General features: G+C 57.9%; 1 protein-coding gene across 4 annotated transcripts in view; it reads right to left on the bottom strand.

Annotated features, from left to right (window-relative positions):
* The window catches only part of HMCN2 (hemicentin 2), a 149405-nt gene that overhangs the window by 39602 nt on the left and 84800 nt on the right, over nucleotides 1-25003 (bottom strand). For 3 of the 4 annotated variants that reach the window (XM_057313385.1, XM_057313386.1, XM_057313387.1), the window contains 24 exons: nucleotides 24304-24427; nucleotides 22572-22747; nucleotides 21429-21525; nucleotides 21124-21243; nucleotides 19152-19313; nucleotides 18098-18379; nucleotides 16857-17024; nucleotides 15592-15705; nucleotides 15017-15103; nucleotides 13451-13642; nucleotides 12556-12729; nucleotides 12314-12430; nucleotides 11622-11764; nucleotides 10908-11058; nucleotides 10038-10256; nucleotides 8397-8510; nucleotides 7811-7998; nucleotides 7187-7283; nucleotides 6370-6531; nucleotides 6103-6216; nucleotides 4937-5139; nucleotides 4179-4260; nucleotides 2511-2642; nucleotides 85-228 (listed from right to left, as the gene is read on the bottom strand). In XM_057313385.1, coding sequence (XP_057169368.1) covers nucleotides 85-228; nucleotides 2511-2642; nucleotides 4179-4260; nucleotides 4937-5139; nucleotides 6103-6216; nucleotides 6370-6531; nucleotides 7187-7283; nucleotides 7811-7998; nucleotides 8397-8510; nucleotides 10038-10256; nucleotides 10908-11058; nucleotides 11622-11764; nucleotides 12314-12430; nucleotides 12556-12729; nucleotides 13451-13642; nucleotides 15017-15103; nucleotides 15592-15705; nucleotides 16857-17024; nucleotides 18098-18379; nucleotides 19152-19313; nucleotides 21124-21243; nucleotides 21429-21525; nucleotides 22572-22747; nucleotides 24304-24427 — 3562 coding nt within the window. The remainder of the gene's footprint in view (nucleotides 1-84; nucleotides 229-2510; nucleotides 2643-4178; nucleotides 4261-4936; nucleotides 5140-6102; nucleotides 6217-6369; nucleotides 6532-7186; nucleotides 7284-7810; nucleotides 7999-8396; nucleotides 8511-10037; nucleotides 10257-10907; nucleotides 11059-11621; nucleotides 11765-12313; nucleotides 12431-12555; nucleotides 12730-13450; nucleotides 13643-15016; nucleotides 15104-15591; nucleotides 15706-16856; nucleotides 17025-18097; nucleotides 18380-19151; nucleotides 19314-21123; nucleotides 21244-21428; nucleotides 21526-22571; nucleotides 22748-24303; nucleotides 24428-25003) is intronic. The other variant, XM_048223413.2, reaches the window with a different exon arrangement.

Raw genomic sequence — 25003 nt, 5'->3', positions numbered from 1 at the left:
GCAGGCGCCGTGGTGAGGCCGGGGCCGTGGCAGGGGCTGGCGAGGGGGTGGGATACGGAGGGAGGGCGTAGGGCGCAGACGTACCGAGCACAGCCACCACGAAGTCCTTGCGGGCCTCGGCCAGGGTGTTCTCGGCCACGCACGTGTAGGTGCCAGCCTGGGCGGGCTGCAGGCGACTCAGCTGGAGGCGGCCCCCGCGGGAGACCACGCCGTGCGCCACACTGCTCTCTATGGGGTGGAGAGACGCGCTGGGCCTCACCTGCACAGACCCGCCACCCCAGGTGCCGCCACTGGGCCCGGACACAAAAGTCATGTGACTCACCCAGCGAGTGCCCATCCCCCACACTCACAAGACCCCTGGAACCTCTGCATCGCCCACCGCCTCCTGTGCTCACAGGGAAACTGGGGTCCAGACAGGGGCAGGGTCTCTTGTTGGTGATATCACGACCTTCCTCGGCTGGGTCTCTCATTGCTCTGTCCTTACAGCCCTTCCCTATTTCCTTCCACTGGGGACATTTCTTGCCAAGATCTCCCACTCCCTTTAGTGTCCAGGGCTTGCTTCTCTTCCTGTGGACCCTCGGGCCCACCTCACCCCCCACCATCGCTCCAGCTCCTCCCTGCCCACCCCTACCCCCACCTCCCAAGGCTTCCAATCAGGGTGAACCAGCCACCCACTGACCACTTCCTGGTCCCCATGCGGGTCCCATCAGGGGCACCCCGGGGCCTCTGCTCAGGTTGCCCGCCCACCCCAGCCTGGAATGGCCCCCATCTCTCCAGCTGCGCCTCTGCCTGAGCCCAGGCCGGACCAGCCTCCTCTGGGGCCTTGCTGGCACAGCCAGTCTCTCAACACGAAATCTCCTGAGTAGCTACTGCGTGCCCAGCTGTGAGCTTGGGGTTCAAAGGCAAGTAAAGCACAGCCCCTGGCCTCAAGGAGCTCCACGTGCATCAGAGTCAGTGAGACACGCGTGATGCTGCATGACCAGCCCCCTGAAGCCCTGATGGAGCCGGGAGGGGTCAGGCATGTCTTGAGAAGAGGCAGGTCTCAGCTGGACCAAGTGGGTGTGAACCAGCCAGTAGAGGGGCTCAGGGGGGTCGGGGCAGGTATTTCGGGGAGGAAAGGGCGTGTGTCAAGAAAGGAGGTGAAGAACGGAGGCCAGAGTGGCTCCACCACCAGGTGTAACCTGAAGAGAAAGGAGAGCGTACGCCCCACAAACACTCGTCCCCGAACCTTCACGGCACACCATTCCTAACAGCCCCAGGGTGGAAACAACCCAAATGTCCAAACCAAACATGATACAGCCACACGGTGGAATAGTCAGCCATCAAAAAGAGTGAAAAAACTTAATTCAACTTAAAAGAAGGACTGCAGAACGGACACACGCTACCACAGGGATGGATCTTGGAAGCACAATGCTAAGTGGAAAAGCGAGTCACAAAAGGCGACATATTGTCTGATTCCACTGACAGGAAACGTCCAGAACAGGCAAATCTATAGAGACAGAAAGCAGGTCAGTGGCTGCCTGGCGCTGGGCCGGCGGCGGGTCTGGGGGCAATGGGGGTGTAAGGTAATGGGTACGGGGTTGCCTCTTGGGTGATAAAAATGTTCTAAAATTGACTGTGGGGATGGTCTGAGAATATAGTAAAAATAATGGAATTATAAGCTTTAAATGGGTGAATTGTATAGTATATAAATCTTGATAAAGCTGTTTTTGAGAGAGGGAGAGGGGGTGGGGGGAGGGAGAGAGAGACAGAGAAGGGAACATGGGAGGGGCCGAGAGCAGCTGGGTCTGTGGGGCCCGGTGTGGCGCAGGGGGAGGTGGGCTGGCTGGGACCCGCAGGGCCTCCCGGGCTGTGGTTCTGAGGACTACGGCCTGAAGGATTTCAACAAATGACCTCTCAGAGCTGCACTTTGAGATCCCTTCCTCCCTGTGTGGAGACGGCACTGGAGGCTTGGAGTGGGTCCAGGACCGGTGTGGGGGCTGCTGCCCTCATGGGGCAGGGGGACCGTGGTGGCCGGAATGGGAAAGGCTACGGACAGAGAGCTGGCTGGCACCAGAGGGGTTTCCCAGCTGACAAGAGGAAGGTTCTGCTGGGACCCCGGGGGTGGGAGGAGAGGAAGAGAGCCAGACAGGGACAAAGGCCTGGACCGGGGCCGGTGACCAGCAGCCAGGCTGGACAGAGCTGAATTCTAGGAGGAGAAGCAGCTTTGGAGGCCAACGCCAAGCCCGGGGTCAGACCAGATGGGCCCTCCGCACCCACCCTGCATCCATCCATCTCGTGGGAGCTGATTGTGGCCACAAACACAGGGAGCCTTCGAGCCCCCACGGGAACGGTTCTCAGCACTGGATTCCGAGGGCCAACAGGGTTGAAGACAAACAGGGGGTGTGACCGACAGGACGCTGCCGCCTTCAATTTTGCCGAGAACAGCGACAACCCGCAACTCTTCCCCTTTCACGGTCATGGCGCCACAGAGAGGAATATTCGGCACTGACAGGATGCGATGCACTCACCAACGGGCATTCTGTCCTTCAGCCAGCTCACAGCGGGCGCGGGGACCCCGGTCACGTCACAGCTCAGGACCAGGGGGCTCCCAGCCACCTGGCTCACTTTCTCCGTCTTGGGGTTCTCAAACGTTGGGGGCACTGCAGGAGAGACGCCAGATTGCCAGAGTCCTAAGACTCCGCGGCCCCTTCCTTCCACTTGGGCAGATGAGGGACACCCCACCGGCTCTTCCTTCTGGTTAGTAGTTGACATTTTATGCTTTGCCATTGGTAGAGATATAGGTTGTTTCAGTCACAGGTATAAATAGAACTTGCATCTGTCCATTTCAAAACATTTACAACGCAGAGTCCAGAGGAGTCCACTCAGCCCAAGGATGGTGAGTGCATGGCTAATGCACCAGTAATGCTTAGCCTATGCCAGGCCAGACATCACTAATCGATCCCAACACTCTCTCCTGCTCGGCCAGGAAGAGGTCACGCATCCCAGGTAACCAGCACCAGTGGAAAAAAACATGGAGGGACCAGACCTTCCCCCCTCCCACCACTCATCAATGTAGCCATCAGGAGAAGGCTTTAAACAGCACACCTGGTGTCAGTAACTTTCAACAATGGTATTCAGTATGGCTCCCGGTCGGATCCATCCAGGCTCACTTGGTGGCAGACAGCTGGTGTCCCCCGCCCTGTCCTTCCCATCTTGCACAGCAGCTTAGCTGAGTGTAAGGTCGCTTAGGTAAAACTGCATTTCCCAGTGTCCCCTGCAGCCTGCTGTGGCCAGCTGCTTATGTCCCCACTGATGGGGTGCAAGCCGAGGGGACAGACACAAATTCCACATCCCTTGCTCAAAACAAAAATGCTTGCCCGCTAGTTCTGCTCCTTTCTTCTTCCTGTGAGCTGGGATGGGATGCATGTGGATGGGGCAATGCCCTAAGGGGTGGGAGATCAACAGGATAGAACGATTCTGGGTCCCCAAATTACCACTCCGTAATTTACCTACCACTCAGTAGGCCCTGAGCTATCCACCAGCCCAGACACTCACCCCTGGGCTTTCATGTGAGAGAGGTAACATTCTCTCTCATTCAATGCAGTGTGTTTTGGGATCTCTTTGTTACACAGCAGTCTATACTCTAACTGACACAGCATCTGACCCCAAGCAAATCTGGTTGAGCCTTCATCCCTTGCTTCCCTAGGTGAGTTCCCCCTCACGCCCACCTTGAACCACACCCAGTCAAATGACATCTGTGCTCCATCCTTGGGCTGATGGATCGGGCCCCCCCCAGGGTGCAAAATGGTGGCAACATGGCTCTAGAACTTCAACTGTCTGATCTCTGAGGGCTCCCCTCCCAGGGCTCGCATACCAGACTCATGCTGGACACTTTATAGATACATTCATGGCAGCCCATCAACTGAATGCTTCCCGTACACGTAGGAGGCAGGTACTGCCTTTGCTCCTTTGACCAGAGACAAACCCGAGGCTCAGAGGAACCAAGGTGTTCTGCTGTGCCCCAAGAGCAAGTCATGGGCAGTGCTGTTCTGAGCCTGGTCTTTTCAATGCCAAATCCTGTGCCCTAAACACTCAGGGCCACTGCCTCTTTCTAGCGACTGCCCTTCCCACCCTGGGCAGCCCTGTGAGCTGCTGGGGGTCCCACGGCAATGCCCTCAGGCTGGTCCCCAGCTTACCCTGGACAGTGAGGACAAATGTCCGCATGGCTTCCCCAGCGGTATTGCTGACTTTACAGCTATATAAACCTTTATCCAACACCTAGGACAAAGAGAGCACATGTGGATGGTGTACATGGGCCTGGCATGGGGGTACCTAGGGCTCCCCAAAACATCAGGCCACAGAACCTTCTGGAGAAGGGACTCCCCAAATATGCTGGTCCTGCCTGGGAAGCCAGAGGAGATAGGACCCCCTGGCCTTCCCCCAAGAACTTCAAGAAGCAGGAGGGCAGTTAGGAGGTGAGTGAGCTAGGTTCCAGACCCCCACCCTCTCCTGGGCCTGCAAGCCAGCCAAGCCAGGAGGAAAAAGTCCCTCGCTGTGGGGATGGCGCTGGGCCAGGAGAGAGGAGCCTGGCACCGTTTCCCAAAGGAGCAGCCCATATGCAGCCAGCAAACACTTGTGAGTGTCTAATCCACACCAGGGAGGGTGGGCAGAGCAAACTCCCAGAGAGTCATAGCCAGAGGGGCCTGGAGAATCTAGATCCCAGGAAGACGGAGGCAGGTGATGGGGAATGGACTTGCTCAAGGTCAGATCAGAACCAGGTTGGAGTCCTGCGCTCTTCTCATGGCTCTCACCCTGGAGGCTGCTAATTGACTCCGTGTGAGGGCCCGTGGGCCGAGGAGGCAGCAGTCCCCACATCCTGCCACACAGCTGCCCAGGCTCGCCAGGACCGGGACCCACCAGCCACCCACGGCCGCCCATGCCACGGGCTGCTCACCTGGGTGTCTCGGATCTCCAGCCTCTGCCCCCCCAGCAGAGTCTGGGTGCGCTGCGCCAGGCCCAGGGGCTGCCCGTCCTTGTGCCAGGTCACAGTCGGCTCAGGGAGTGAGTCGGTCTCACAGCTCAGGACTGCTCTGTCCCCGGCACGGACCACGATCGCATCTTGGGGGCCGCTGGGAGGCTGCCTGAAGGTGGGGGGAACTGGGGCAGCAGGTGAGCAGGTGGGCACGCCAGCCTCCCTAGCGTCCTCCCCGGTTCCAGCCGTACGTAAGAGCCGATGGAAGCCCACAGCGTCACACAGTGGAGCCCGCCCCAGGGATGGCCCAGACCCAGGGAATTGGAGGAAGAGAGTCCAGGTCAGAGTGCCAAGGACCTGCTGGGTGACCTGGGCACAGCCTCCTGCCTTCTCTGGGCCTCAGCCTCCTAGAAGGGGAGATGCTCCGAAGGCCCTCCTGGGCTCTTTCCAACACAGGGCAGGCCCTGGCTGGGTTAGAGCCCTCCCTAGGGTTCCCCATAGCCCATGTCCCTCCAGCAGACCAGTGTAGAAGCCCCCACCCCTGGCTGTGGGCCCACAGGGTCTGGCACAGTGTCTGGCATGCACACAGTAGGTGAACACGCACAAATGAATCAACTAGATCCAGGGCTAAAAGGAACCTTCCAGTGAGTCCTGGCTCATGACAACTTCGGCCAGCTTTGCCCCAAGAGGATTCTGAAGACCAGGAGCCCAGAAACATGCTCTGTGCTGAGAACCTCTGATCAGTCGGGCTTGGGAAGGGCCTTTCCCGGGCCAGCTCCTGTGGCTGTCCCACTGTCCCCTCCTCGACTTCAGAGTGCACTGTGTGCCCAGCACAGGGTAAGCACTCATATACCCTCATTTAATCCTTATGCCAACTGTCCCCTTGCAGACAGGAGGCCTGAGGCTCCGAGAGGGAGGGTGACTTGTCCAAGGTCACAGAGCAAATACGTGCACAGCTGAGTCTCAAACCCAATGTGTCCAACTTTAGAGACCAGGATCTTCCCACCACACTGCCCAGAGGGTGTGGGCGTCCCAGGCTTCTCCAGGGCCGGCTGCCCCTCTCCTGGCTGTACCGCCTCAGGGTGAGGGGCTGAGGGCTCACTGAAGGAGTGGGGAACAGTGCAGTTTGGGGGACAGACAGGACATACCCAGCACGCTAAGCTGCACCAGCTTCTGGTCTCGGCCGGCGGCGTTGAGGGCCTCACACGCGTACATCCCGGAGTCTGACGGCTGTGCCCGGGCCAGCTGCAGTGTATGGGTGCCTGTCGGGGAAACCAGCCTCCTTACACCAGTGAGCAGGCCCAGGGCCCAAACCCTCAAGCCTTCCCAGACTCCCTGTCTGGTCCCAGGTTGAAGGAAGCAACTCAGACTCCCCACACAGCCTCAGGCTAAGCTCCAAGCCTCAGTTTACCCACCAGGCAGGAGGAAGACCTCTTTCCCCAGGGAGACGGCCTGGCTGTCCCGGTACCACGTGACCTCAGGGCTCGGGTGAGCATGGACGTCACAGGACAGGGAGATGCTGCTGTTGATGATGGCAGTGACCTGCTCCAAGTTCGAACCTGCGATTCGTGGGGGGGCTGTCCCCAGAGCCACCAGGAGACAGAAAGACACATGAGAACACATTACAGCAGGGGGCCGCGAGCCACAGAGTAGAACAAGGCCTCGAGGAGCTCCTGGTGCCTCATCCTGACCCATCTTCAAACAAGGCCGTGCAACAGCCCGTTTGTCACAACTGCCTCACAGATGAGAACACAGGGCTCAGAGATCAGAGAGGGAGACTGACTTCCCCAAAGCCACTCAGCTCATCAGTGGCAGGGCTGAAATATCAATTTGGGCCTGAGTCCTAGACCTGGAGTGCTCCACCCCATCACACCTCTGCCCCTGAGGCCACAGCTGCCCCACATCTGGAGGCCGAGCTCATGGCCAACGAGGTGGAAAGCCTCGACCGGGTGACCTCTCTGAGCTGTACATTGGGGCTGGCCTCCTAGCTCCGCTGGAAGGTCGGTCCGGGGAACGTGTCGGCCCCACACCAGCTGGGTTCCACGCACTTTGCGCACAAGCCCAGAGCCCAGGACGCTGGAGGCAACGAGGCGGTGCCCCCTGCCCCCCCCGGGTGGGAAGAGGGGCCGTCTCTCCCCGCAAGGTTAACCCACGGAGCAGGCCACAGCCAGCCCAGAGCACCAGCCCTCCTCAGCTGGGAACCCCCGGGGGCCGCTGCTCAGCCCAGCTCACCTTGTACCCTGAGGGTGAAGAGCTTCTCTGAGGAGCCCGCCGGGTTCTCGGCCACACACATGTAGCTGGCGGCATCGGCCACCTCCGCCGTGGAGACCTGCGGGCACAGGGAGAAGGTGCCTGGGAGACCCCACAGGCCTGCCGGCTCTGGGCTCCCCGAGGAAGTGCTGTGAGGGCTCCCGCCCCCAGACGGCCGGCCACCTCTGTCTGCACGGAGCAGCGCTCAGGGGGCTCGGCGGATAGGCACCCCCCACCCCACATCCCTGAAGGGCTCTTTGTGACATTCAGGGTGCTGTGTGAGGTAGATGTTGGATGAGTCCCCGCAGCAAACTATGCGGTGACAACAGTCTCCCCCCGGGCCCCAAGCAGGGCTGCCGGTGCCGCGTTGGGCTCTAGGTGGGCGTGCATATGTGCCCTTTTCAGGTGCTAAGTGCAGCCCTCTGCTGTCAGCGAGCAGCTCACGTAAGATTACTTGGTGGGCTGAATTAAGTTCCGGGTGCTCCAACATGCTTTCCGGCAAAAAGCCTCATTTGACACAGATAACGGCAGCTCCTTGGTTCCCGGACAAGCAGGACCGAGTCACGGCAGTTGCTGCCTTTAGCCTGAGCTGGGGGATGCCCTGACCTGCAAGACTTGCCCGTCCTCCAGGACCTGCAGCCGTGGGCTCGGGGAGAGAGGCAGCCCGTTCTGGAGCCATGCGACGGTGGGCACGGGGTTGCCCAGGGCCGGGCAGTGCAGGCTGACGGTGCTGCTGGCGTTGACGGTCACCTCCTCCACCAGCTCCTCCGTGTCGCCCAGGATCACAGGTGGGGCTGGGGGGGGCAGGGAAAGCAGGGTGAGGAGCAGGCGGCCTGCCTGGGAAAGGTCCCCGGGGTGGGGGGTGGACATGGAGGGGAGAGCAGCACGTGGTGCCAGGCTCTGGCTAGGGCGCCTGGTGCCCTCCTCCCCATGCGCCCCGCCCCCCGCCCCCCGGCCCTGATGCAGCTAAGGAATCTGGGGCATGGGGGGGGGGGGCTGTGATTTGCTCAAGGTGATACAGCTAGAAAGTAGGCCACTTGGAATTTGAGCCCAGTCCGAGCTCACGTGCCCTATGTGACCAACCTCCCAGTACAGCAGGACTGAACGTGCACTGCGCCTTGACCCCCTTCAGCAGGGAGGCCCCCCTGGGGCCTGCTGACCGAAACCCTCTGGCCCCGAGCTGGCCACTCACTCAGCACAAGCAGCTGGTAGTGCAGCCAGTCCTCGCCCACCTCGTTGGAGGCCTTACATGAGTACCTCCCAGCGTCCTCCTCACGCACCAGGGGGATCTGCAGGACCCGACCTCCTGTGGGGACACAGGACAGAGACCTGAACGAGGGCAAGGAGGCAGGGGACCCCAAAGACATCACTGCCCCATGTCCTCTGTGAAATGGAGAGAAGCAGCTTGCCCTGCTTGCTGCGGGCCGGGCCCTGGGCTGAGCAGTTTCCTGGCCTCTGACTCTGGTGCTACTCCTTCCATCTTACAGATGGAAGAACTGAGGCTTCCCAAGAGTGCCCAGCAGCACGGAGCCAGCTCCTCAATGGAGGCAGAGGGAGGGGGCAGAGAGCTGGCCAATGTCCAGGGATAGGTTTTTGGGAGGCAATGAGGTGGCTCCTGGGCTGTGGTGATCGGGGATGGGGGATGGGGTCCTGGGAGGTGTCACCTGGGACCCCCTGTGATCAAGAGACAGCCAGGGCCAGACCCTGGCATCTCTGCGGGGCTAGAGGCGGTCTCCAGCGGAGCCGGGTTAGGGTCACCACGTGTTCAGGATTCTGGGTTGGGGGGATCGCCGGCCCGGGGTTAGGACCAGGGGCTCATTACCTGCAGAGCCAGGGACAGTAGCAGGTTTGGAGAAACAGCAGCTACGTTTGGGGATCACTTGATATGTGAAATTAATCTATGGTCAGGTTCAGAATTAAGGTCCGTTTGTGACCACAACTCTATGTGTCCATGATTAAGGGTCAGTGGCTGGGGTCAGAGGACAATGGTGGGGTTAGAGGTTAATGGCTAGGACCGGGGGGAGAGGGGTGGTCAGCTGATGTCTGAGATTAACCTCTGGTCAGGATCGGAGGTAGGAATCAGCACGTGACTGAGCTCTCTGTGTACCCAGGATCTGGACCATTGTCCGGGTCCAAGGGCAGTGGCCAGGTTGAGGGGTGAATCAGGGGTTTCTGACAGGGATAAACAGCCTTCAGTAAGCATTGCCTCTTCTCCATCCCCAAGAGGCTGCTGTCTTTTGCAAGCACCAAAGTACAAACCTTGGCATGACCCTATTTGTCTAGAGGCCCGTGCAAACCACCTCATCTCCACCCCCGACCAGCCCCACCATTGCTCCAGGACACAGGACAAACCCTAAGCTGAAAGGTCACCGAGTCCCCGCTGATGAGATGGTACAGCGCTCTATGCCTGCCCCCGCCCCCGCCTCACCCCCTCAGTGTGGTCCTCATGAGATCTTACTAAAGGAACTGGGTCCCCCTGCCGAGAAAGACACCAGCTTTGGCTGGTTATCCCCGGACATTACAGATCTTCAGGCCCAGAGGTGGGCATGGCCCAGGTGAGAGCCTCGGGTCTAAAAACCAGGGGGGCAAAGAGGGCCCCCGTTCTTGCCTTCAAATAGGCAAGGAGCGTCTAGCCCTGGTTTACAAAACGCAGCCAAGGTCCAGAGTGGTCGCGTGGCCTGCCCGTGGTCACACAGCCACACAGCCACACAGCAAGCAGCACACGGGAGAGCTCCAAGGATTCATAAGGGCAGTTAAGGAGCCCAGCTCTGAGACGGGTGAACCCCGACCCGTGCCTGCAAACGCCCCGAACTCTCTGTGCACTCTTAACTACCTTGCAGAACAGACACCCCATCTGCGGCCGAGAGGGGCTGGTCGTCCCTGTACCAGGTGAGCTCCGGGGGTGGGATGGCATTGGTGTCACAGTACAGGTAGGCAGGGTTGTTCTCCACAATCTCCCGGTATTCCGTCACCCCACCCCGGGCCTCTTCTTCCCGGGACAGGACCTCGAAGGCTGCACTGGCATCGCCCACCTTCTGAAACATGGGGGGCACTTGGGGGGGGGGGACAAAGCTGTTAGAACACACAGCCGAGGGACGGGGAAGCGTCTCTGCTCAAAGAGATTCCCGTGCTAGCCTCCCTCAGGTGTGGGAACGCCACGGTTACAGCAGATCTCTTCGGTTAAGGCAGTTTTTAAATTCACTCATTCTTTCCGCCGGTGTTTATTGAGCAACTACTATGCTTGGCACTAGGATAAGTTTCCTGCCCTCTGTGGCTCATGTCCAGTGGCCTCAAAAGACTCCCTATGACATGCTGACACCTCTCAGGAGAGGAAGCCAGATCCTAAGTTTTAGCCAGAGTTTATTGGGGCACAGAGGGACAAAATCATTGGCTTTCAGAAGTGGTGGGGGCCCTCAAGGCGCCCTGATCGGATGAGCCACACTTGACGAAGGTAAAACCAAGGTCGGTCGGGAGGGCAATGAAGGCCCCAAGTCACAAAGTCAGTTAATGGAAGAGCCCAGGCCAGGGCTAGGGGCCTGGAGGTAAGACACGCCAGCCAGTAATGAGAAAGGGAAGAAGCCAGCAGGAAGAGAGTCCTCCTGCCAGACTGTTCCAGAAGCATGCACACTTCCCACTCCCAGCTGTCCCACCTCCCCATCCCCACTGGCCCCTGCTCCACCCAGCCCCGCTGGCCCCCACACACCCTGGATGAGCACACTGAAGTCCTGGTCATCCTCGCCGGCCACGTTGCTGGCCACACACAGGTATCGCCCCGAATCCGAGACCTGCGTGGGCTGGATCTGGAGCAGCCGGCCTTCTCCCAGGATGCGGAGTCGCTGGTTGGAGGTCACGGGCTGGGGGGGGGAAGAGGGGGAACCGTCAGAAATGAGAGGCAGAGAGCACCCAGACGAGCCTATATATATATATTCGTAACTTATTTATTCGAGAGAGAGAGAGAGCACGCACAAGCGAGTGCGGAGGGAGGGACAGACGGAGATGGAGAGAGAGAATATCAAGCGGACTCCACGCTCAGCGCGGAGCCTGATGCGGGGCTCGATCTCACCACCCTGAGATCGTGACCTGAGCCGAAACCAAGAGTCAGACGCTCAACGGACTGTGCTACTAAGGCACCCCAAACCTACTTACGTTTTAGCAAAATTTTAAGAATACCACACGAAGTAATGGTAGTGCTCAGACAATTTTATAACACCAAACCCGTATGGCTGAAAAACCGGGAGTTAAATGGGTAAATATAGACTTTAATGTCGATGAAGTCTGTTCCCCACAAACAGTCGGATTTCTTATTAAAATACAAAGTGAGGCAGGGCCCAGGCCGGCTATGGGACCAGGTGCTCTGACAGGCTTCTCTGGAAGGTTCCAAGCAGAAGCAGGGGGACCCCAGGCTTTCCTCACTCACCCGTCCGTCCTTGTACCAGCTGATGGTGGGCGGGGGCACGGCCCAGCTCTCACACTCCAGGGTCAAGGTACTGTTGACCTTGGTCTTCACTTCCTTCACGTTGGCCTCCCCCAAGGTGTCATCTTTGGAGATGGAAGGGGGGACTGAAAACCACAACGGCGTCTGAGAAGCAGGCCTAGGAAAGGGGTGCTGAGACCCAGGGCTCACCCTGCACCCAGGGCAGTCCCAGAAAGGGGGGTCTGCTTCCCGAGCGCCGAGGAACAGGGAGCCTGGAGACCGACCCGCTCCTGCGGCTGTTCACTTAGGGGAGAGACTGCTGGTTGTCAATGCTTTATAGGACAGGGCAGGTCTGGGGCAGGGAAATTCCTGGGGTGACCTCTGTGGGCCGTTCTGGGGGTGCGGGGTCTCAAGTCATGGGGCCTCTGGCCATACCACACTGCAGGTGGCAGAAGGAAACCAGGACTGGTGTGGATCTGGGCGTCCAAGTGACCCAAGTCCTAACTCACTTGTTCCCCCTTCTCCTGGGGCCCTGGCCCTAAGTGACTGCGTCAGCCCTAGCTGCCCCAGACCATCAGCGGAGACAAGCCATAGATAGGTGCGTAGGGTGTCTGTGGCACCCAGGTACCGGGGCCCACAGGCTCCCACGCAGCCTCCTGCCTCCCTGCTGGTGCCCTGGAGGGTCCCTGACTCACTGAGCACTTCCACGTGGTAGTTCTTCATGGCCTCCCCAAGTTCATTGGTGACCACACAGGTATACTGGCCCGCATCTTCCTTCTGGGCATTCAGGATCTGCAGCCCATGGGTGCCTGCTTGCAGGGGCGGGGGCCAGGGTCACCCGGAGGTCACATGACCTCAGGCTCACCAGTCCCTTCCTCTAACCCAGCCCAAGAACGTGTCACCTGTCCCCTCGCTCTCCCCCTACACAGGGCATCACCTGGGAGCAGCTGGATGTTGTTCGAGGCCTCAAATGGGGCGCCATCTTTCATCCAGGTGATGGTGGGGGAGGGGAAGGCCAGTGCCTCGCAGATCAGAGAAATGGGGTTGCTGATGGTCACTGTCACCTCTTCATCCGCACTGTCCTCCGTCACTCCCAGGATGGTGGGGACCACTGTGGGGAGGCAGGGGGGTGTGATTGTTAACAGAGATCCCTAACCCTGGGCCTGAGGACCCAGAAAAGTCTCAGACCCTGGTGCTTAGCTTTGGACCCTAGGCTTTCCACCACTAAGCCACACCACAGAGGAGGCTGGCCTACTTCTGCCTCAACTACCCCAGTAGTTTCTTAACATCCAGATGATCTACTGATTCACCAGAGCCTTGTCAGTTCTGCTTGTGTTCCAGAGGGTTCCCCGATACACGAAGAGCTCTGCTTTCATTGGTCCTAAGATTTCCTCTTTCGGGCCCCGCAGGGGACTGTCCCCTTTACTGCCAGCATTTTTAGAAACAGATTTTCTTAAGCCAGGCTGTGTCCCTCTCATATACTAGATCCCTGTTTCTCCTGACAAGACAGTTCGTGCTGATCGGGAGATGGACACCCGGGGGCCCTGCTACCTCTCTACGCCTCAGAGCTTCATTGGTGACACAGGGACAAGCACATCTCCCACCTCCTAGGCTTGTTGTGAAGACCCAACCAGTCAGGCCTGTCCAAATGCCTAGCCCATAACTGTTCGGCCAACAGAGCTATTATTTTGTTGTTGCTGTTGAACCCAGAGAAATGGGGGGAAAAATAGGAGAGGGCTTTGTGGGACACGAGGGCTGTCTGTAACGAGCTGGTCACCTTGGTTCTCCCTCCTCTTGGTGCCCAGGGCAGCTGGGAGAGGCCCAGCACTTACCCAGGACACTTAGCTGGAAGTGTCTGGTCTTCTCGCCCACAGCATTGGCTGCAATGCAGGAGTAGTGGCCAGAGCTAGACAGGTTGGCCTGGAGCACCTGCAGGAGGGCTCCGTCTGGAGAAATGTGGTGGGCGTCTCCACCAGCCAGGGGCCGGCCATCTTTGAACCACGTGACCTTGGGTTGTGGGTGGCCTGTAAGGATGGGGAAGCAGGTGAGACAATTCAGCAGGCTCTGACTGGGTTGGCCAAGGGGTCAGAGGTGGCTCCAGGATAGGGCAGAGGACATGGATTCTCCATCTCAGTCCCAGAGGCCCAGACAGCAGAGCAAGACACAGAAGCAGCCACCAAGCCTGGTCTGGGTCCTTTCCTATGTGGTTGATTGTTCCTTATGGAGGAGTGGGCTGAGATGACTTGGTATAGACAGGCAAGACAGAAAGGTAAGTTATTCCCTTCACCAACCGGCCACCCACTTTTCTCTCCATCCGTCCATCTATCCACTCACCCACTCACACACCTAACCATCCATCCATCCATCCATCCATCCATCCATCCATCCATCCATCCAACCATCCATCCACCCACCCACCTCTCCATCCATCCATCCATCCATCCATCCATCCATCCATCCATCCACCCACCCACCTCTCCATCCATCCATCCATCCATCCATCCATCCATCCATCCAACCATCCACCCACCCACCCACCTCTCCATCCATCCATCCATCCATCCATCCATCCATCCATCCATCCACCCACCTTCCCATCCATCTATTCATCCATCCACCCATCTACTCACCCACTCCCCATCTATCCATCCACCCACCCACCTCCACATCCATCCATCCATCTACCCACCCACACACCCACCCACCTCCCCATCTATCCATCCACCCACCCACCTCCACATCCATCCTTCCATCTACCCACCCACACACCCACCCACCTCCCCATCTATCCATCCACCCACCCACCTCCACATCCATCCATCCATCTACCCACCCACACACCCACCCACCTCCCCATCTATCCATCCACCCACCCACCTCCACATCCATCCTTCCATCTATCCATCATTCCTTCCATCCATCCATCCAGCCAGCCAGCCCAGTCCACAAGCATTAATGGGAGCCTACTCTGCTAAACACTGGGAAAACCAAGGTGACTAAGCAGTCCTTGGGTCCTCAAGGACCTCAGAGCCTGACTGGGGTACACAGATGTCCCAAGGTTACTACGGTCCAGTGTGCTTAGTGCTGGGACAAGAAAGCCCTGGGGCCTCTGGGAGCCCAGTGGAGGTAGCCCATGGGCCCAAGGGGTCAGCCAAGGACTCCTTGTAGAAAGTCCTGGAAGCAAAGGTCTGTAGTCGTGTGAGGAGTGGGGAGGAGTGTTTGGGGGCAGAGGCATAGCGGGTGCAAAGAGGAGCAGGGATATGGTGCCAAGTTTATGATATACAGAGACCTTCCATGAGGAGCACTGGGGCTGGGGGCAGGCTGGGACTCTGGTACCCCCTCCTCTCTGAAGCTATCTTCTCATGCTTCTCTCAGCCCACCGTGTGTGTGGCCCTTACCTGTGGCGTTGCATGTCAGGTGAGCTGTCTGCCCCTCGGGGACCTTGACTGCCTCCTCTCGGTCCTCGTTCTCAATCCTGGGAGGAACTGGGAGAAGCAGGGAGACAGATGCTTACTGACAAGGGTTGGCTGAACGACCATGAAGCAGGAAGGCAAGAGCCCAGAACCAAGAGCCTAACGCAACTGCCTTCAGTTCCCTGTGCCTCAGTTTCCCATCCTCTTGTGCCTGCTCCCATGGGGCAGTGAGTTCAATAAACATTTGGTGCTGGCTGAGGGGGAAGTACCAGTGCCTCTGGGGGAAGGCCCTGACCAGAGGAAGGCAGTTAGGTGGTGTTGAAAATATTTGCCCCCTTCCACTTTGGGTTAGTCCTTGCTGTTTCCAGAAAGTTCCATGACAGCCTCCGAGCAGAGGTTGCTGATCAGGCAGAGAAAACAAGGCTTGGCCTCTCCCTCCTTCCTGTGCTGAGCCCCCTGCTACAGCACAAGCCCTAAGTCCTGGGCACGGGACCCCAGAAGCTCCTAGGTGGGAGAGGAGGAATTTGTGGGGTGTGCAGGAGAATGGGGCTGTGACATACCCAGGACTTCGACGTTAAAGTTCCTCCGAACCTCTCCAGCTTCGTTGCTTGCCAGGCACGAGTAGAAACCTCTGTCTTGCTCTTGTGCCCGGGTCATCCTCAGCATCCAGCCACCTGGGGAGGCAGAGGAGGGGGCTCCAATCACAGCTATGAGCAGCCTCTGTCCCAAGCTGAGCCCAGGCTGCTCACCAGGAACAAGAGTGCACCAGGTGTTGTCATTAGATGTGTATGTGTCTGCCTCCCCCAGTGCTCCTTTCCTCAGATGGGGAAACTGAGGCCCAGGAGAGTAAACAGATGGAGGGAGCCCGCGGACATTAGATAGGCACATGGGTAAACTTGAGGACCCTCTTCTAGTAAGAAGGATATGTCCCCCGGCTACCCCTGGTTCTGGGGACTGGCTGGGGCTAAAAGGACAGCAATGGGCTCTGCAGTCCTGGCCCAGGCCAGACGCCCCCATTCTATTCTAGCAGACCTAGAAAAAAAGCCACCTTCTCCCAAGGACCTCTCAGAGGCAAGCCAGCTGCTCTCAGGGGAATGCAACCAAGGTTCACCTAAGACCTGCCCAGGGAAGGCAGATACACAGGACATATCATTACTGCTGTTCCTGAGCCCAAGGCAGACATCACTATGGACTGCCATGCTCCTTTCTGCCCAGAGGCAGTCTCTGAATTCACATCACAAGGTATCTGGACGCCCCTACCATGTGCTCAGAAGTGGTGCACAGGGGAAAATTTATTTGCCATCGCAGCTTTGGCTGAATCACTGAAACTGAGCTTCAGTGGTCTTGAAGTTCCTGTAAGATTTGAATGGGACACTGCCTCTTAGGCCTCAGTTTCCCCATTTGTATACCAATAAGAACCATCATAAACCAACTTTGTGGGCAGGATGAATATTCAGAGAAGGTGCTTAACTCAGCATTTCAAAAGTTTGTTACTGTTCCGAGGGATGTTATAGATATGCCATGAGAATTTTTTTTTCCTGCTGCAGGACTTATCAGAACCTAAACTATGCAAATAGTCACTGTCAGTCTTCAGGAGGGGAACAGAGCAGGAAGTCTTTTCCAAACTTATTTAAATCCAATTGTTTTTCCTGGAGCACCTCACCTACCCAGTGTTTTTGGTTGTACTCTTGGGGGACCAACAGCTCAATGGTTATCCCAACCAGGCCTGGCAGCAAAGGGTCAGAGGTCAGGAACATGTGATAAACAGAGGTAGAGGCAGAGGGCCAGACCTGATAACCAGATAGCCCCTTGGCTGGCACCTTACCTGCCAAGAGGTATGTGTCCTCCCCGGGGCTGATGGGCTCCTCCCCTCGGAACCAGCGGACCGCTGGGGGTGGGACACCTGTGGCTTCACAGAGCAGCGTCAAGGGGCTGTGCAAGGCAGCAGAGACGTTGGTCAGAGGATCCAAATCTCCGATGAGCTGTGGGGGCACTAGACACAGAGGAGAAACCACATTCAGGCTGCACATGTATGCTCCTTCCCTGCACCCCCCAACAGCTGTACCCCTGCAAGGTCCCCCACCCCCAGTCAGGAGAGCCTGAGGAGAGAAGTGACAAGATCAAAGCGGCTCCCACTGAAGGGAGTGACTGGTGGCCACAGGCTGGGCTTTGGCTTCAGGCAAACACCTTGGGCCTCAGTTTCCCCACCCCCTCAGGAGGAGGCCAAGGAGGATTCAACACGTGCTTAGTATAGTGCCTAGTGCTGAGCAACGGGACTGGAACTCTAGTTCCAGGGGGAACACAGGTACGCCCCCTGAATCCACATGGCAGGGGTAAGTGGCACCTCTCACTTTCTAAAGGATCCATTCCAGAAGGAAGCCACGCTCTATCAGGCAGGGGCTAAGTGGGCGAGGCCAGGGATCCCTGGGGGGTGGAAGGGGGTAGAGGGGTGGGGGAAGGCATGATGAGAAAGGCCTCCCTAAACCCAGCCCTGCCCATCTTATCTCTTACCACTTCCTGCTCCTACCCTGAGGCATACAGTAGGAGCTCAATAAAAGATTGGAATCAGAAGGCTGTTGCAGCCACCCTGAAAGTGCCATATCACCTCTCCAGGCCTCCGTAGTCTGTTCCCTCTGCCCTGCACACCGTTCCCCTCAGCCTGGCACCTGGTTAACTCCTACTCAGCTTTTACATTTCAGCTAAAAGGTCGCCTCCTACGGGAGGCCGCCCTGACTTCCCATGACAGTGTTGAGGCTCTTCCTTGTCTCTCATAGGCCCTGGATCCCCCCATCACACGAGTCCTGCAGAATAGAGACTGCTTATTTCCCCAGGGCTAGGAATGGAGTAGGGGAACAGCAAGTAAGGGAAAGAAAGAGGGAGGAAATGAGGGCTATTTGGGGCCAGCCCTGATTTTGAAAGCAATATTCAAGGCTTCCCCCCAACAGGGGCCCCATTAGTGGCCTGACTCTTGGAAGAACAAGGGGCTGTGCCTGTAGGTTGGACTGGCCCTGCTCTCTCCAATCAGCCCCACTCTCCGTCCTCCTCCAGCACACTGCCGGTGCTCACCCAGCACAGAGAGCGCGAACCTCCTCTCGACCCTTCCGGCCACGTTCTCAGCCACGCAGCTGTAGTGTCCGCTGTGGGCAGCCTGAGCCCGCTCCACGTGCAGCCTCTGACCCTGGTTCTGCAGCCGTAAGCCAGGCTCGGGCCCCAGTGGCTGGCCGTCCCGCTCCCACGTCACCCTGGGCGGGGGCTTCCCTGTGACATTGCACTGCAGAGTGGCCTCCCCATCCTGGACCACGGAGACCTGTGTGTGGGGCTCCTGGGGGCCAGCGATCTGAGGGGAAACTGAGGATGAGGAGAAAGCATGTCAGCGCAGGCCGCCATGGCTGCTGGGCACCAGGCCCTCACCATGAACCAGGCCCGCCCACGCACAGGCCTATGCTCCCCCGCCCACTCGCTGGCTGTGTGACCTTGCCAGGTGACCTCACCTCTCGGGGTACCCATTTTCCATTTCTATAATCGGGTCACAACAGTACTCCCAACCCCTCTCCTGCCCCTGGGAATCAGGGGCAGGCCCACTGTTTGGAGGACAAGGTCACACAGCATGGCCCTGACAATCTGAAGGGGTCTCCTTCCTCAGAAACCAGGGACTTCCTGGAGCTTAAACAGTCGTTTGGGGACCGTTTGGGGCAGGCCATTATTGCATAGGTGGGATGCTGAACAGTGCTCTTCCTGGGTTTGTTTTCTAGAATGATTTTTACAAGGCTGCATACCTAATTTCATCCCTGCAGGACAAGTAGAGGCAGGAGCTTCGCATACGTTTTATATTGCTTTGTTTCCAACTGTTTCAAGATATATTTGATTTCTCTGGGCCAATGGGGGCTGCTTGGGACCCCGTCGCCCCTCTCTCGTGCTGGTCACGAGCTGGAGCGAGCTGACTGGGAGGGGCGGTTCATAAAACGCCAGCCGTCTAAGAGGGCACGTGAAATTGTTCTCTTTGCCACAGTTCCTGCCATTGCTGGGATTCTGGAGGGTGCGGTCCGCCCTACCAGCATGCTTGGTTACCCCCCCCTTCTGGGCCCTTCTACCTGGTTCAGGTCATCCCAGCCCGGCTCACCATGCACCTCCAGCAGCTGGTCCTGGCTGCTATTTCCCGCCACGTTGCTGCACTCACAGGTGTATGTGCCGTCCTGGGCCAGCTGGGACTGTCCCAGGTACAGCAGCCGCCCCACAGCTGACACCTGCTCCAGGCTGTTCCCCTCCCCTGGCAAGGGCTGACCTAGATGCAGCGAGAAAGAAGCCTCTGGTCCTTCCACCCAGAATGTTTGTCCTCCCCTCCTCCCATCCTGGCCAACTCCTGCTCACACCTTCTGGTGTCCGCTTCCACAGCACCTCGACCAAGAAGTCTTCCCTGGATGCCAAAGCTGCTCCTGGCTCCCCCTCTGAGCTCCCAGCACCCCCAGGCTTCTCCTCACCACACATCTGCCTGCAGATCAGTGTCCCGTCTGAATCCCAGCCCGGCCTGGCCCTTCAGGAAGGCAGACCTTGCCTCACACCCTCCCTGGGATCCTTAGGAGCTCCTTGGGGCCTGACACATAGTTGGGCTCAACGAAGGCTACTGAACGATCCATCCGTCTAGCTGCAGTGACCTGGGGAGGGAGAGCAAGCAGCTCCCCCTTACCTTTTCTCTGCCCATGCTCTCTTCCCTGCTGGCCTGCCTTGCTGCTCCCAGACGGATCCCTAGCCCAGACCGCTCCTCCAGCTCTGGACACCTCCCCCTGACTGCCCGCTTGACATCTCATCAGGTGCCTAACAGAGGTCTCCAAATTAACAAGCCCCAAACTCCAGGGCTGTCCCCAGACCTGCTCCCCCCCAAGTTCTCCCTCTCGGTGATGCTGGCACCCCTCTCTTAACTCTCAGACCAAAACCTTGAGTTACCCTGACTCCTCCTTCTTTCTTTCTATCCAACCCGGCAGGAAATCTGCCAGCACTACCTTCAAAATGCATCCAGACTGGACTCCTCTCGACACCTAATGGCTACCCACCTGGTCCAGGCAGTCAGGGCCACCCTTGCTGTCAATGGTCTGTTCGCATGGCTGGCAGGGTGAATTTGCCAGAGTATAAATTGGATTGTGTCCCTCCTCTGTCCAGAGCCTTTACAGTAGCCCCATCCCTCTCAAGGTAAAAGTTGAACAGTAGCCCATCCCTCTCAAGGTAAAAGTCGAGATCATTACGGTGGCCTCCATCCAGCTCCCATCGCTCTGGTGACCATCTCCTGCTACCTCTCCCTTGCTGACTCTGCTCCAGCGCATTTCCTCTTTGCCTGCTCTTCAAACACACTTGGCTTATTCCTGCCCCAGGGCCTTTGCACCTGCTCATACCGCTGCCTGAAATATTTTTCCTTGCAATATTCTCATGTTCATCCCTCCTTCACCTTCTTAAATTTTGCTTGGCGAAACAGCCCTGGACTCCCAGCCTGAAACTACAAACATCTTCTCCCTCTTCTGGCTTTATTTTTCTCCATAGATCATACTTTCCGTCAAAGTTATTCACTAACTTTCTGTTTATCATCTGACTACCCCAATCCACCACCATGTTTCCAACGGGCCTGGCATGGAGAGGCTTTCAGTACATACTGGTTAAATGAATGAATTCCAGATACTTATTGAGCACCTATTTTGTACCAGGTGCTGATCTGCAATGCAGTGGTGGCCAAGACAGTGCCCCACGGGGCTCAGACTCATGGGAGAGCAGACACTGAAGGACTGAGATGACTACATGACAGGTTGACACACAGGGGCCGTGTCCAGGAGGCCCTGCCCAGCCCTGGAGTGGGGGTCAGGGAGGGCTTTCTGGAAGAGAGGTCTAAGGACCAATCCAGCTCTTGCTGGGTGGGAAAGGTCTAGGGCCTCCGGCAGACTCGGGGACCGAGTAGAGAGGGGCTGAAGGCAGCGTCACTTCCACAACGAGCACCCTTACCCCCAGGGCTGTAAGCCCACCTGTCTCCAGCCCAGCTAGGCTCTGGGCTGGGGGCGCCCAGTGAGGGCAGGGGCACCGAGGGTGGGGCTGGGCTAGGGAAGCAATCATACCATCCTTCCTCCAGGAGATCTTGGGGAAGGGGATGCCTCGGCATTCACAGGATAGCCTCGCAGGTTGCCCCTCGGTCACGGTCAGGGTGCGGGGTTCCCTTGAGGGGAACACAGGAGGCACTGAGGAAGAACAGAAGAACAGAGAGAGAGATGGGATGAGTGCTAGGCTGCGAAGGGAGAGGGATGGGCAACAGAGAAAGCCTGTATCCTGGAACCACCGAGGCAGCATTCCCCCCGGGGGGCAGGAGAGCCAGCCGCAGCAGGGGCAGGGGGAGGGACCCCAGACCAGCCCCCAAGATTCTCACCCCAGACATTTAGGTTGTAGTGCTTCTCCGAGCGGCCCGCCTGGTTCAGCGCCTCACAGGTATAGCGGCCTGCATCCCCCACTTCCGCTCTGCTCACCTGGCCAAGAGCAAGAATGACCCATCAGCGGGGGCAGCACAGAGATGGGGTTACCCCTGGACAGAGTGACCTTGGGCAGGACACTTTACCTCGCTGCATCTCCCCCCTACCTGGAACCCGGGGGCAATGACAGCACCTCTCCCACCTACTACACCATGACGTTTCCAGAAGCTATGGCTTGTGCTGGCCTGACATGGGCCAGGCACATGGAATGGGCTCCCCAAATGGCAGCCCTGCCAGCCTCACCCCACTTCCTATCCACAGCCCGGCCCTGCTAAGGATGGTGGGTATGTGGCTGGGCCAGTCCTTCTCCTGCCTTTAATCTGCTCCTGGCCTCTTTGGGAAGTCCAACAACACACCAGAAGGGAAGGTGGAAAATGAAGGATGGGGACAGGAGATCCTGTCCTCAGAGGTCAGATCCTGACAGAGGGGGTGATGAAGTTAGGTCGTGGCTTTGAACAATGTAGGGAGGAGAGGAGGGCATTCCAGGCAGAGGAAACCAAATCAAGGTGCTCCGAATTGGGAACGATCACGTCACAAGGTGGAGAGCGGTGATCACGTCCCCCTGTTCCCTAGCTGACATGGATGAGAAGTTCTAGGGGCTGGCTTTCTTTTCATAAGAAAGGAAAAAGGTGGCAAGGTGCTTAAAGGTGACAGACCTGAGGCCCGTGTGGTCAGGACACTGCCTAAGGTGGCAGAGCCAGCAGGAGGTGGGGCAGAAATGTAAATCCAGGCTGACCCCAGAGTCCCTGACCCTAACCCACCCTTCCCTCGCTGGGCCAGAGGCCCGATGAAGGGCTCTAACACCCAAAGGCCAGGAGGCTTTTGAACAAAGAGCGAAAAACGGTTGGAAAGAGAAAGTCTCAGCTTTGTGGGGACTGAGGGAGGGCCTCCAGCGGCTTCTTACCAGGTCAGGAGGGCGTGCCCCAGGGCCTGGGTCACACTGAGCGGAACTGCTCTCACTGGGGCACCCGCAGGCCCCACCCCGCCCAGGGCTAGCTCTGCTGTGCGTGGAATCCCCGCCGGCACCCCCAGAGGCCACCCACCTCCAACAAGGCCTTGTCTGGGGAGAGGTGGACGCCGGGCCTCGGCTCCAGGGGGCGGCCGTCCTTCCTCCAGCTCAGCACGGGAGGGGGCACGGCTTGGCTCCGGCACTCCAGGGCCACAGACTCGTTGGCCACGACGGACACGTTCAGCTCTTCCCCGAGGATGCTTGGGGGCGCTGTGGCAGGGGGCAGGAGAGGAGCCTCAGGCAGGCGGGTGGGACCGGGGTCGGCACCAGACAATGGGGAGTCAGCTTTAGGAGGGGGCCTCTGTCTGGAGCTGTAACCCTCTTATCCTCCCCTCCAGGACCTTCCCAGTCCTGCTGCAAATCTGAATAGGCTGGTGGGTCATAACAAGGTCAATCTCCCACGTGCGGCTTCGTGTGTTAGCTGTCCGAGATGATACCATCGAGGGAGAGGGGGTAAAGGGGACCCAGGATCTCTCTGTACTAACTCTTACAACTGTGTGTGAATTCACGATTATCTCAAAAAAATTTTTAAAGAAATATAGATATCTTTATTTTTTTAAGTTTTTTAAAAAGCAGATCCCCAAGGCACCTTTTCCCCTGGTACAAAAATGACCAGAGCAGTGTCGGGGTTAGGAAGGCAGGGTCTGGAGTCACAGCTCCTGGGTGGAGTCCTGTGTCTACCACTCAGGCACTGTGTGAGGCCCTGGAGATGTTACTCAGCCTCTCTGGACCTCGATTTCCTCATCTGTACGATGGGATTAAAGTAAGTACCCACCTCATGGGGGCTCCGTGAGATTAAACACAATGACACAGTGAGTACTTCGGTACACAATCCCTGTTAGCTATCACTCCCGCAAAGGCAAAGAGCTAGAATGGACGGCTGCCTCACCCCTCCTACCCGAGGCTCTACGTTTCCCAGAGTTCCCTCATGCACCTGTGCAGACCTCCACAAAATCCCGGAAGAGGAATTGTTAAAACAACAGTGACTGTAACCGTGTGCTTCGTGAGGGCAGCGAATCCCATGACACCCTCTAAGGGGGGGTGCTATCTTTGCCCCAGTTCACAGATGAGGAAAGGGAGGCTCAGGGACCCCTGGGTGGCTTAGTCAGGGTAAGTGCCCGACTCTTGACTTCAGCTCAGGTCATGATCTCAGGGTCGTGGGATTGAGCCCTGCATTGGGCTCTGCACTCAGTGCCGAGTCTGCTTGTCCCTCTCCCTCTGCTCTTCCCCCTGATCTCTCTCTCGAATAAATAAATAAAATCTTCAAAAAAGAAAGAAAGAAAGAGAGAGAGAGAAAGAAAGGAAGGAAGGCAGGCAGGCGGGCTGGCTCAGAGAAGCAGAGTGACTGGCCCAAGCTCACGGAGCTAGGAAGTGGCAGAGGCAGGATTTGAACCCCACATCTATGACACTCACAAGCTCCAAACACCCACCCCACTGCCTTTCTGGAACGGAGTTACCCCCTTTCACCTAGGACAGTGAGAACATCGATTCCTGACATGAGCGGGTACTCTTCCTGCCACGTCTTGCTCCTTCTATCTGTTCCCTGAACACAGAGCTCCCGGCTGTGCAGGCCACCCGCCCACCCACCTGTCCACGACAGGGGAGCTCACCTCCAACTGACCCCCATGTGAAGGCAGCCAGGGTCTCAGGCTGGCGCCCCCCACATCTAACTGCCCCTCGCCCTTTGGGCCTGGTGGGGGCGCCCCCAGCCCCAACTTCTTGAGCCACTGGCCTGGACCAGATGGCACCCCGAGCCTGAGACTCACTGTGGACATAGAGCACGACGTCCCGGCGGTCCTCGCCCACCGCACTCACGGCCACACAGGAGTAGCTGCCCGAGTCCGAGGCCCGGGCACTGGCCAGGGTGAGGACCCGGCCCCCGGGGAAGACCTGTGCCCCCAGGAGGAAGCCCACGTGAGCTTATGCACCTCAGGGGGCAGCACCCACACCTTCACGCACTGGCCCTGATGCCAGGCACACCTGGGCAGCAGCCTCCACACCCCAGAGCCCCCCAAGGGGCAGGGGAACCGGGAGCTGCGCCCGGACCTTGGGATGGCTGCTGGCTGCTGGGCAAACTACATCATGCTCCGAAAGAATCCTCTGGAACAGCATTACAGCTAGTGAGCCCTTGCAACGGGGCTGAACCCCAAGTATAAGACAGATGCACAACCGACTTCAAAGAGAACAAAAGGAAAAATGTAAAATATCTTAGTAATTTCTATGTTGATCATGTGATGAACAGATTCTTGGGTAGTTTGGGTTAACTAAAATAGGTCATTAAGTTGGATTTCACTTATTTCTTTCCACTCATTTGAATGTGGCTGCTAGAAAATTTAAAATTACATATATGGCTCGTGGTGCCTGGGCGGCTCAGTCGGTTGAGCACCCGACTCTTGGTTTCTGCTCAGATCATGGGATCGAGCCCCGTGTTGGGCTCCGTACTCAGCGTGGAGTCTGCTTGAGACT

This window comes from Ursus arctos, unplaced genomic scaffold, assembly GCF_023065955.2.
Source record: "Ursus arctos isolate Adak ecotype North America unplaced genomic scaffold, UrsArc2.0 scaffold_18, whole genome shotgun sequence".
NCBI lineage: Eukaryota > Metazoa > Chordata > Mammalia > Carnivora > Ursidae > Ursus > Ursus arctos.
This window is presented reverse-complemented; position numbering and strand designations above follow the sequence as displayed.